This window comes from Numenius arquata, chromosome 2 (genome assembly GCF_964106895.1).
Source record: "Numenius arquata chromosome 2, bNumArq3.hap1.1, whole genome shotgun sequence".
NCBI classification, from domain to species: Eukaryota; Metazoa; Chordata; class Aves; order Charadriiformes; family Scolopacidae; genus Numenius; species Numenius arquata.
The window spans coordinates 131,186,432-131,197,938 of NC_133577.1; the positions used below are offsets into that span (position 1 = coordinate 131,186,432).

Here is an 11,507-nt window from a genome sequence, read left to right on the forward strand (position 1 = left end):
AATTTTCGGGCAAAGCAGCTCTTTGGAGGGGGCTGGCGTCCAGCTGGCCCAACTCTGGCCCTGCTCCTGACCAGGGAACAGGCAGTACTTGGGGCGGGGAAGCCCAGCTTCACCCCCAGCAACCAAACCGCCTTCCCTGCACCCCGAAGCCCCTCCGCTGGGCTACGCAGCCCCCAGCCCGCTCCCTACCACCCACCAACGCCCACAGGACTCTACCTCCTCCAAATTCTGGCTCCCGACACCAAACACCCACCACCTTCACACCACCTTGGGGTGCTTGTGGGCTCACCCGCCCCACCCTGTTCAGCTGCACGATGGAACAGCCACGCACCTTTGGGTGCTGGGGTGGTCTCATCCACGAGAGTCACTTGTTCAGGCTGGGAAGAGTGGCCGCGTGTCCCTGGAGTGAGGATGCTCTACACGGAGACTGGGACACGCTCTGCCACGTGCTGCCACCGCTCAGGGAAGCATCTGGCCTTCCATCCAAGCTCGGAGCATCCTTTGGGCTGGCGGGTGCACTGAGTTGCCCAGTGGTGGGTTCTCAGCCCATGGGGAAGACGCCGGGCGGCAACATCTCCTCATTCTCAGCAGCGGGAGCCACCATGGGGATGACCGTCACCGCGTAGTCCTGCCCTGCACGCCTGCGGAGGGGAGAGGAGCGTCACTGTCACCTGAAGGGCTTTCCCCAGCTTTCAGGAAAACACAGAGGCCGAGCACAACTCGTCACCGGGGTGGAAGGACTTCACGGGGCTCAGCACACTCACGTTTTCATCCTCCAGCAGCAGCAGGCCACAACAGCAGCGACCAACAGCACTGTGAACCCTGCGGGAGAGATGCAGCAGCCGATGAGCATCTTCCAATGCCCAACCCAAGCAAAACGGCTCCACGAAGAGCCAAAAACGCTTCGAGCACATTCACAAGGTGCCCTCCCCGCCCCAGGAAGAAAACTGGGTGCTCCATCCTTCCTCCCTCGGAGGTACTGCCCCTTCCCTCAGCCCCAAGGAGAGCTTTTAGGCTAAAAAAAAAAAAAAAATCCAACAAAATAAATCTCTGCTTGCCAAAATTATCTTTTTGCATGGCTTACCAATGGAAGAGGCAAGGATCTGGACGGAAGCTGGAAAAGAAGAGAGAAATGGAGATTTTTTTTTTAGCTGCAAAGCCAGGGAAGAGGAGGATGCTGAGGGAACCCTCACTAAAAACGGAGTTGGAGACAAGGGGAAAATGCACTGAAAAAGTAAAAGAGCCTTTGCTGGTTGCAACCAGCCCCGTTGGTGGGTTATCTCCCTTGGAGAGGCGGCCTGACCTGCAGCGTGGTCCGTGGGGGCGGTGGGCAGCAGCGTTGTCCCCTCTCCCAGAGTGGATGTCTCCAGTGGTGGGGGCACCTCCGGTGCCACGGATGTCTTCGGTGATGACCCATCAGGTGCCGGTGGCACGGGTGATTGGCCGGCAGCTCCCGGTAGCGTGGGCATTGCTGCTGGAGAGGGGCTGGAGGTCAGGTTGGCATCGCTGGCTCCTTCTGGGGAAAATGGCGTAAAACTTTTTAATTTAAAAAAATTAAAAGGTAGCGGCGTTATTTCAGTGCTCAGTTTTGTGCCCGCTTCAGGCGCAGGTCACAGCAGGGACCATACAGCCCACCTGGCAGCTACAAAATGGTATCATTTAACGGCTATTTAATGAATTCAATCACATAATTGAAATATTTTGCTTTCCACACCATGGTGGTTGTGGTTTTGCCGTGACAGTGGTCACGGCGGCCCCAGATCAAACCCCCGTGGGCTGCGTTTTCTCCTTCCTCACCCCTCTGGGTCGTCCTCTCGGTGTGTGGCGCGGTCGGGAGCTCAGGGCTGGGAGTTAGTGGAGGTAGAGCCGGGTCTCCTTTGGGAAGACACAATGAGGAGACACCATCAATGGCAGCACCCACACCTCCCCGCATCCTCCTCCGCCACGCCGGTGGTGGCGGTGTCCCCCCTTCCTGGTCCCCGTTGCGTCCCAGCTGCTCAGCGAGGGCTTACGGATGCATTGCAGGGTGGTGTGGGTCCAGTCGGGCTTGGTGGAGCCATCGCGGAGGATGCACTGGATGAGGCTGGAGGTACCGGCTTTGCGCTTGTAGCCCGGGTTGCAGGTGTAGCGCAGGCGGGCGTTGAGCAGGGTGTTGTTGCCCACATCGATGTGCGCGTTGGCCACGTCCTTGGGGTGGCTGCATCGCGCTTGCGCTGGAGGGGACAAAGGGAAAAAAAGAGATGGTGATCACAAGAAGGAGATCGGGCACCCTCAGGCCTCGGCTCCCTGCGCTGAAGGGCACCCAAGGGGGTCAGATCCTGCCAAGGGGTGGGAGTGGGGTATCGGAGCTGCCCCTGGGCTGGGAGAGCCTCATCCAGCCTGTAAAAAGACAGCGGTGAGATGGCTGTGCCTGTGCACAGGGGATGGAGAAGGGCAAAGCTCCGTTTCCGGCATGTTTGCGGTCACTTGTAGTGGTTCCTCCGCTTGCCAAAGCCGTTTTGCAGAATTCCTTTCCCCTGCAGTGACCATCCGGGACCAGCATCCCGCCACCAGCTGCTGCCTTTTGGCTGCATTCGCTGCCCCGTTTTTTCTAAGCTCATTTTGCAGCTGGTTGTGAAAAATTCCAGATGCTGCGTGAGTCCTCCAGCCACTTCCCAGGGTTTTTCCCACCGGAGGCTATAACCAGCAGCCCTGGAGGTGGCTGAATTCCGAACATCACATGGCTGGGCAATGGGGTGGTGATGAGCTATGGTTCTTCTTATCCCCAGAAGGGCTCATGCTTCCTTTTTGGCCCTGATTTGAGGTTGGTTTTGCAAGAGGATGTTAAAATTTCACATCTTTTTCTCCAGCGCAATGGAGAAAGTTTCTCGGTTGCCCCAAGACTGGGCCTGCGCTTGGACTCTTGCTGCAGTGTGGGAACGGCTCACCCGCGACCCCCGCGGCCACCTCCTGTCCCCCCAGGTGAGAGGTGATGCTCCAGCACCGGGCTGGAGTGACGCGTGGCAGGGATAAAGCCAGCTGGAGTGGTCCCCAGCTGGGATGGAGCGACACGTGGCCGGGATGTGATGTACAGACAGGATGGAGCGATACATGGCCAGGATGTGACGCATGGTCAGGATGGAGCGATGCATAGTGGAGCAGTGCATGGCCAGGATGGAGCGATGCATGGCCGGGATGGAGCAATATGTGGCCATGATGGAGCAATGCATGGCCGGGATGGAGCGATGTGTGGCCACGATGTGATGCATGGCCAGGATGGAGCAATGTATGGCTGGGATGGAGCAACGCATGGCTGGGATGGAGCCATGTACGGCCAGGATGGGATGCACAGCCAGGATGGAGCGATGCATGCCCACAATGTGATGCACGGCCAGGATGGAGCAACGCATGGCTGGGATGGAGCAACATGTGGCCACGATGTGATGCATGGCTGGGATGGAGAGATGCAGAGCCGGGATGGAGAGATGCAGAGCCAGGATGGAGCAATGCATGGCCAGGATGGAGATACATGGCCGGGATGGAGCGATGCATGGCCGGGATGGAGCGATGCGTGGCCACGATGTGATGCATGGCCAGGATGGAGCGATGCATGGCCAGGATGGAGCGATGCATGGCCAGGATGGAGCAGTGCATGGCTGGGATGGAGCCATGCATGGCCACGACGTGATGCATGGCCAGGATGGAGTGATGCATGGCTGGGATGGAGCAACGTGTGGCCACGATGTGATGCATGGCTGGGATGGAGAGATGCAGAGCCAGGATGGAGCAATGCATGGCCAAGATGGAGATACACGGCTGGAATGGAGCAATGCACGGCCAGGATGGAGCGATGCATGGCTGGGATGGAGCGATGTGTGGCCACGATGTGATACATGGCCAGAATGGAGCAATGCATGGCTGGGATGGAGCAACGCATGGCTGGGATGGAGCAACGCATGGTTGGGATGGAGCCATGCATGGCCAGGATGGGATGCACGGCCAGGATGGAGCAATGCATGGCTGGGATGGAGCAACGCATGGTTGGGATGGAGCCATGCATGGCCAGGATGGGATGCACGGCCAGGATGGAGCAATGCATGGCCAGGATGGAGCAATGCATGGCCAGGATGGGATGCATGGCCAGGATGGGATGCACGGCCAGGATGGAGCAATGCACGGCCGGGATGGAGCGATGCCCGCCCACGATGTGATGCACCACATGGATGAATTGATTCCTGGCACAGATGGAGCAACGCCCAGCTGGGATGAAGCAACAACCCTCTGGAATGGAGCAGTGCCCAGCTGGGATGATGCACATTCGGTATGGAGGGATCACAGAATCACAGAATGATATGGGCTTGGAAGGGACCTCTGGAGATCATCTCGTCCAACCCTCCTGCATGGCTGGGCTGGGAGCAGGATGGTGGCAGGAGCACAGTGGGGACGGGAGCGCAAGGGCAGCGGGGACAGGAGCACGGCAGGGATGGGGACGCGCTGGTGATGGGGATAGGGGTGTGATGGCAGTGGGAATGGGAGCACGATGGGGACAGGAACATGATGGGGACGGGCACACAGTGACGGTGGGAACAGGAACACGACATACTCCCTCTGGCACCCAAAACACCTGGAGATAAAAACCTCCTTAATCTTAAAAATCTGCGCCAATGTTACATATCCCCAGAATGTCCCAGGGAGAATCTGCTCCGTTTCAGTGCTCGGGTGGGTCCACACCATGTCCCCCAGCATTGGGACACCCCAAAATGCTCCAGCCACCGTGCCCGGAGAGCTACGAGCGTTGCGGCAGCCACGTGTGTGCTGAGCATACCGGTTCTCAGCCTCTGCTCAAGGCGGTGGCGAAATTTCGGGGAGTGTTTCGAGGGAACGCCACAGGCTGTTTCACAACGCCCTCACGCCTCGCCAGACCTGAAGCCAAGCCATAAAATGAATCACAGAATCACAGGATCTTCTAGGTTGGAAGGGACCTTCAAGATCATCTTGTCCAACCATCAACCTAACTGACAAAAATAAACACCCACAAAACAACAAAATGCAACACCGTCACTAAACCATGTCTCCCAGCACCACGTCAACCTGTCTTTTGAACACGTCCAGGGATGGTGCCTCAACCACCTCCCTGGGCAGCCCATTCCCATGTCTGATAACCCTTTCAGTGAAAAAATTTTTCCTAATATCCAGCCTGAACCTCCCCTGGTGCAACTTGAGGCCATTTCCTCTAGTCCTGTCGCCCGTGACTTGGGAGAAGAGACCGACCCCCCCGGCTACACCCTCCTTTCAGGGAGTTGTAGAGACCGAGGTGGTCTCCCCTCAGCCTCCTTTTCTCCAGGCTGAACACCCCCAGTTCCCTCAGCCGCTCCTCACAAGACTTGTGCTCCAGACCCCTCACCAGCTCCGTTGCCCTTCTCTGGACCTGCTCCAGCACCTCAATGTCTTTTTTGTGGTGAGGGGCCCAAAACTGGACACAGCCCTCGAGATGGCGCCTCACCAGTGCCCAGTACAGGGGGACTATCACCTCCCGAGTCCTACTGGCCACACTGTTCCTGACACAGGCCAGGATGCTGTTGGCCTTCTTGGCCACCTGGGCACACTGCTGGCTCATGGTCAACCCACAGTCAACCAACACCCCCAGGTCCTTTTCCACCAGGCAGCTCCAGCCACTCTGCCCCAAGCCTGTAGCGCTGCATGGGGTAGTTGTGACCCAAGGGCAGGACCCGGCACTTGGCCTTGGTGAACCTCATCCCGTTGGTCTCAGCCCATCCATCCAGCCTGTCCAGATCCCTCTGCAAAGCCTTTCTACCCTCCAGCAGATCGACGCTCCCACCCAACTTCGTGTCGTCTGCGAACTTTCTGAGGGTGCACTCGATCCCCTAATGAAGGAAAAGCCTTTCCAGTGCCAACACAACCCCCATCCGCATCTGCGAAAGGAGCCCGGTAGAAAATCCAGCCGGAAGCATCAAAAACACCCGGGAAAAAGAGGGACCTGTGAGTCCTGCTTATGCCTGTCAGTTTTTAAACCCGATCGCATCATCCTAATCCCACCAAAGCACTTTTTTTTTTTTTTTTTCTCAGTGGATTTGACTGTAAAATAATCTCCTCTTCCAAAAAACGCCCAAGTCCTTCGATGGCAAGACCTCAGTGTCTGCAACTCGGACATGTCGTGCCATCACTGCGTGTATTTCAGTTTGTTTGATGAGACAAAACATGTGCTGAGGGGGAAAAGGGGAGGAAATTTTGGGGGATTCGGGTTTCCGGTGCTGCTACAGCCCTGGAGATGCGAAGCGAAGATTTAGGCTTTCTTTTATACCTCGGCAGTGAATTGGAAATGGTGTAAAATGCAGATGGACGGGGAGAGCCATGACTGTGATAAAGCTCTTGCTTCCAAGCAAGGAGATCTTCAGTAAATACAAGCTTCTCCTTCTCTTATTTGCTTTTTTTATTGAAGCGGATTGATGAAATTCCCTGGATCTGGTCACCACTGGGGACTTGGCACGCAGGAAAAAAAACAACATCTGTCCTCTATTTTCCCATTTAATTCAAGTAAAAGCTTATGAGATTCTCCCAGGTCAGCCAAAAGCGTCTCTCCACTTGTCCTCACTCAAGGGAGGCTGAATTTTTCCACCGATGCGTCAACCCAAGCGCTCGAAGACTCGTCGCATCGTTAGCTAACCTCCCAAACGAGCTGCGGTGCCGGGTACCAGCCTCCCTGAGAAAACACCTCCAGCTGTTTTATTTCCATCCGATTTCCCCACATCCCGCTGATATTAAATTTCCAGGTTGAAACACATGCTCAATATTGGGTTGGGTTTTGGTTTTTTTGTATTTGCGTGGTTAATTCATGTTTTCACTTTGCTTTTTGGCTTTCTCCACCCGTGACCTCAAATGACGCCGGTGAGGGTGAGCTCATGCCGGCACGGCAGGAAGCGTTGGCCAGGATGAGTCCCAGGGATGGAGAAGCTGCCGGGCACTGTCATCCCACGTCGCGGAGATGTCCCACCTCTGGCTTCACGGGGCTGCGGGGGGATGCACAACCACACCTAGACACTGGAGAATCCATACCGGGCAAAACTTGACAATTTTTTCTTAGAAAATTATCAGCCAAAGGGCCAGAGCGGCACTGATTTTCTGCTAATGGTTTAAAAACCTTAAGCCAAAAAAAAAAAAAAAATGGAGGGCCGTGCTGCCATCCAGCGAGACCTGGACAGGCTGGAGAGCTGGGCAAGGAAGAACCTCATGAGGTTCAACAGGGAAAAGTGTAGGGTCCTGCACCTGGGGAAGAAGAATGTCAGGCACCAATACAGGTTAGGCGTGGACCTGCTGGAGACAAGCTCCGAAGAGAAAGATCTGGGGGTCCTGGTAGAGAGCAAAATGACAATGAGCAAGCAGTGTGCTCTTGTGGCCAGGAAGGCCAACGGAATCCTGGGCTGCGTAGGGAAGAGTGTGGCCAGTAGGTAGAGGGAGGTCATTCTCCCCCTCTACTCTGCACTGGTGAGGCCACAACTGGAATACTGCGTCCAGTTCTGGGCTCCCCAATTCAAGAGGGACAGGGAACTGCTGGAAAGAGTCCAGCGAAGGGCAACGAGGATGATTCAAGGATTGGAGCATCTCCCTTATGAAGAAAGGCTGAGAGAGCTGGGACTCTTTGGTCTGGAGAAGAGAAGGCTGAGGGGAGACCTTATCAATGCTTATAAGTATCTGAAGGGTGGGTTGAAGGAGGATGGAGCCGGACTCTTTTCAGTGGTTCCCAGTGACAGGACGAGGGGCAACGGGCACGAGCTGGAACATAAGAGGTTCCACTCGAATATGAGAAAGAATTTCTTCCCGGTGAGGGTGCCAGAGCCCTGGAACAGGCTGCCCAGGGAGGGTGTGGAGTCCCCTTCTCTGGAGATTTTCAAGACCCGCCTGGATGCAGCCCTGAGTAGCATTCTCTAAGCAATCCTGCTTCAGCAGGGGAGTTGGACTAGATGATCTATACGGTCCCTTCCAACCCTAAAAAAAAAATTCAGTGAAATTCAGTGAAATTCAGAAAAGAGAAATTTCAGTAGTCTGTGCCCAAGACCGGAGAATTCACAAGAAACTGAAATAACAGAAATAAAGAGAACTTTTGCAAGTTTTTAACTGAAAAACAATCAGTTGTAAACAATCGACGAGCTGTGCTGGGGATGGAAAGCGGGAGCGGAACGCGATGCCCGGCGCGAGCGTCGTGGGATGCATCACCGTGGCCGGTGCAGAGGGGCTGCGGCGCCTCCAAAAAAAGCAACGAATGTTATTCCTCTTCTCTTAACATCTCAGATAACCACGTTTTCTGCCCCAAAAACGACAACCCTGATCATCGCTATCAGGAACATCGCCTGCAGGTCGGGGCCGGGGCCGTCGGAGGTCGGAGGTTATTGCCTTGGGGAAAAGCTATTTTTAGCCTGTTCCTGAATGTGTCTGGCATCTCTGCTGCCTTAATTTTGCCGCTGGTGTCACTTTACAGCCCTGGCTGCACCCACCGGCTCTTTAGAAATCGGAATAAATTCATTTTTTCAGGCGTTGCAGCTTCGGCAGCAGACAGGAACGCGGTGGCTTGACGTTGGCTGGACGCCACATGCCCACCAAGGCACTGTCACTCCCCTGCTCAGCAGGACGGGACGGGGGAGGAAAAAACCCCCTCGTGGATCAAAATAAAGGCAGTTTAATAAAGCAAAAGCAAAAGCCGTGTGTGGAAGCAAAGGAAACCAAAAGATTTATTCTCTCCTTCCCATCAGCAGGTGATTTCCAGCCACTTCCCAGAAAAGTTGGGCTCCGGTAGGTGTAGAAGTTGCTCCAGAAGAGACAAACGTCATAAGAATGTCCCCTCTTCCTCCTCATTTCTCTTAAGTATTTTATTGCTGAGCAGACATCACGTGGCATGGAACATCCCCGTGGTCAGGTTGGGTCAGCCGTCCTGGCTGCGTCCCCTCCCAACATCTTGCCACCTCAACTTCCTGGTGAGTGGGGGGGATGTTGGAGAGACTGGGGTGTTGGGAGAGACAGCCCCCGGATGCCAGCCTGATACCACACTCCATGGGAAAATTAACTCCATCCCTGCCAAGACCCAGCAACAAGGAGCCAGAAGGGACAGAACTAAACTTGTCCCCAAGCTTTGCAGTCCCTTCCAGCCTTATTCCCCGCAAATCCTTCACAATTCCGACGTTTTCAGTTAATTCAATATTTCTTAACGGTCTTGCCGCCGCCACCAGCGACTCCCCGGAGCTGTCAGCATCGCCGCCTCCTCATCCGTCCCCGCTGAGCCCTGATTTTTTTTCCTGAAGTTGTTTTTGGAGAGGCGAGACCCGAGATGACATTCCCGGTCTGGCATCAATGCTCGGCGGTGGAAAAGTCCCAGTCCCGTGGAAAATCCACAGACCCCGCCCGGGGTGAAATCCTGCCGTGATGCAGCTCCCGTGGGTCCAGCTCACGGACCCTTAAAAATCCCCCAAAATCTCCCCCAGCCTCCCCCGGACACTGATGGGGAGGTGGAGTGGGCAACCGGGAGGTGGAGTGGGCACCCGGGGGTGGGGTGGGGGGTGCAAGAAGAACGCGGGGGTGCAGCGTGGGCACCCTGGGGAGCAGCGTGGGTAGCCCGGGAGGGCAGGGGGGGTTTGCATGGAGCACCTAGAGAGAGGTGTGGGCACGCAGGGAGCAGCGTGGGCATCCCGGGGTGCAGCCTGGTTGCCCCGAGGAGTAGCCTGGGCACCGCGGTGGGGGGGGGGGGGGGGGGAAGCCGGGGCACCCCGGGGAGTAGCGTGGGACACCCCGGGAAAAGCGTGGGGCAACCCACGGCAATCCTGGGCAATCCTGCTTCGGCAGGGGAGTTGGACTAGATGATCTTTATGGTCCCTTCCAACCCTAAAAAATTCAGTGAAATTCAGTGAAATTCAGTGAAAGCCGGGCAATAGGTGGGGCATGCCGGCGGCGGAGCGGGGAGCCCGGGGGTGACCCTCTTACCGGTGTCGGCGGCGCCCCGGGTCAGCAGGAAGGCGACGGTAGAGAAAAGCAGCGGCAGCAGCGGCCGGGCCATGAGACGACGGCGGCGGAACCGGGACCGGGAGCGGGGCCGGGAGCGGGGAGGAGGGGGGGGGGGGGGGGGAGGGGGGGGGACACACGACCCTTAGGGCTCCCGCGGGAGCTCCGCGGCTCTGCCCCGCCACCCGGCGTGGCCCGACCCGCCGCCTTCTTTCGCTTTCGCTTTGGAACCGCGGGCCGCCGCGCCGCCCTGCCGGCATGGGGAGCCCCCGGGGCTGGGGGGGGGGGGGGGGGGGGGGGGGAAGAAGGGGGACGAAGGGCAGCAATGTCCCGGGAGGAGATTCAGTACCCGAGGGATGGGGGGGTGGGAGGTGTTCACTGAATTTCACTGAATTTTTTTTTAGAGTTGGAAGGGACCGTATAGATCATCTAGTCCAACTCCCCTGCCGAAGCAGGATTGCTCAGAGAATGCTACTCAGGGCTGCATCCAGGCGGATCTTGAAAATCTCCAAAGAAGGGGACTCCACAACCTCCCTGGGCAGCCCGTTCCAGGGCTCTGGCACCCTCACCGGGAAGAAATTCTTTCTCATATTCGAGTGGAACCTCTTACGTTCCATGTTCTTATGTTGCGATAGCCGGGAGGGGATCGTAGAATCGTTGAACCGGCTGCCTTTCCCAAAGGCCTCCTGGGAATTGCAGAGAAGCTGAAAAGAAACCAGCCAAAGGCTCCAAGCTCGGTGTTTAGAGATGGTTCTCTCCCAACCGTGTTTTTGGAGAGGTAGCGGTGTGCAATTGTAATGGATAATTCAGCCTGGAGAAGAGAAGGCTCCGGGGAGACCTTATAACAGCCTATCAATACCTGAAGGGAGCCTACAGAAGAGCTGAAGAGGGACTCTTTGTCAGGAAGAGTGGTGACAGGACAAGGGGCAATGGTTTTAAATTGGAAGAGAAGAGATTTAGATTAGATATAAGGAAGAAATTCTTTACGGTGGGGGTGGTGAGGCACTGGAACAGGTTGCCCAGGGAAGTTGTGGATGCCCCATCCCTGGAAGTGTTCAAGGCCAGGCTGGATGGGGCTTTGAGCAACCTGCTCTGGTGGGAGGTGTCCCTGCCCATGGCAGGGGGGTTGGAACTAGATGATCTTTAAGGTCCTTTCCAACTCTAGCCATTGATTCTATGATTCTATAACTGAGGAAGATTTGTTGCTGATCAAATTTTAGGATTATCCATTTCTGTTGTACACAGTGTAAGAAAGTCCTGACTCACACAAAGTGCAATGCTATCAAAATGTGTCCATGTAAGCGAATGTTTATCTTTGTATTAACCAAATGCACGTAAGAGATGGCACGAGCTAATTATGCCACCACCACCTGCAAAAACTCCCCCGAAGCCGGATTGTAATTTATTGTGGCAGTCTTGAGAACTCCCTAACAAGAAGAGACGTCCGCAATATTATATTACTAAACCGTACGGGAATGTCCCGTTTTTACAAGATAAGCTTAACCCCGATGTTATCCCTGTTT

At 55.8% G+C, this 11,507-nt stretch overlaps 1 protein-coding gene across 1 annotated transcript; it reads right to left on the bottom strand.

Annotated features, from left to right (window-relative positions):
• Positions 1–541: 541 nt before the first annotated feature.
• IL15RA (interleukin 15 receptor subunit alpha) lies at positions 542–10,039 on the bottom strand. Its single transcript, XM_074166764.1, has 7 exons — positions 9,967–10,039; positions 2,013–2,213; positions 1,798–1,875; positions 1,304–1,513; positions 1,085–1,114; positions 765–822; positions 542–641 (listed from the first exon to the last, which is right to left on the bottom strand). Exons 1-7 carry the CDS (start codon positions 10,037–10,039, stop codon positions 542–544), a joined length of 750 nt encoding a protein of 249 aa, XP_074022865.1.
• Positions 10,040–11,507: the final 1,468 nt, after the last annotated feature.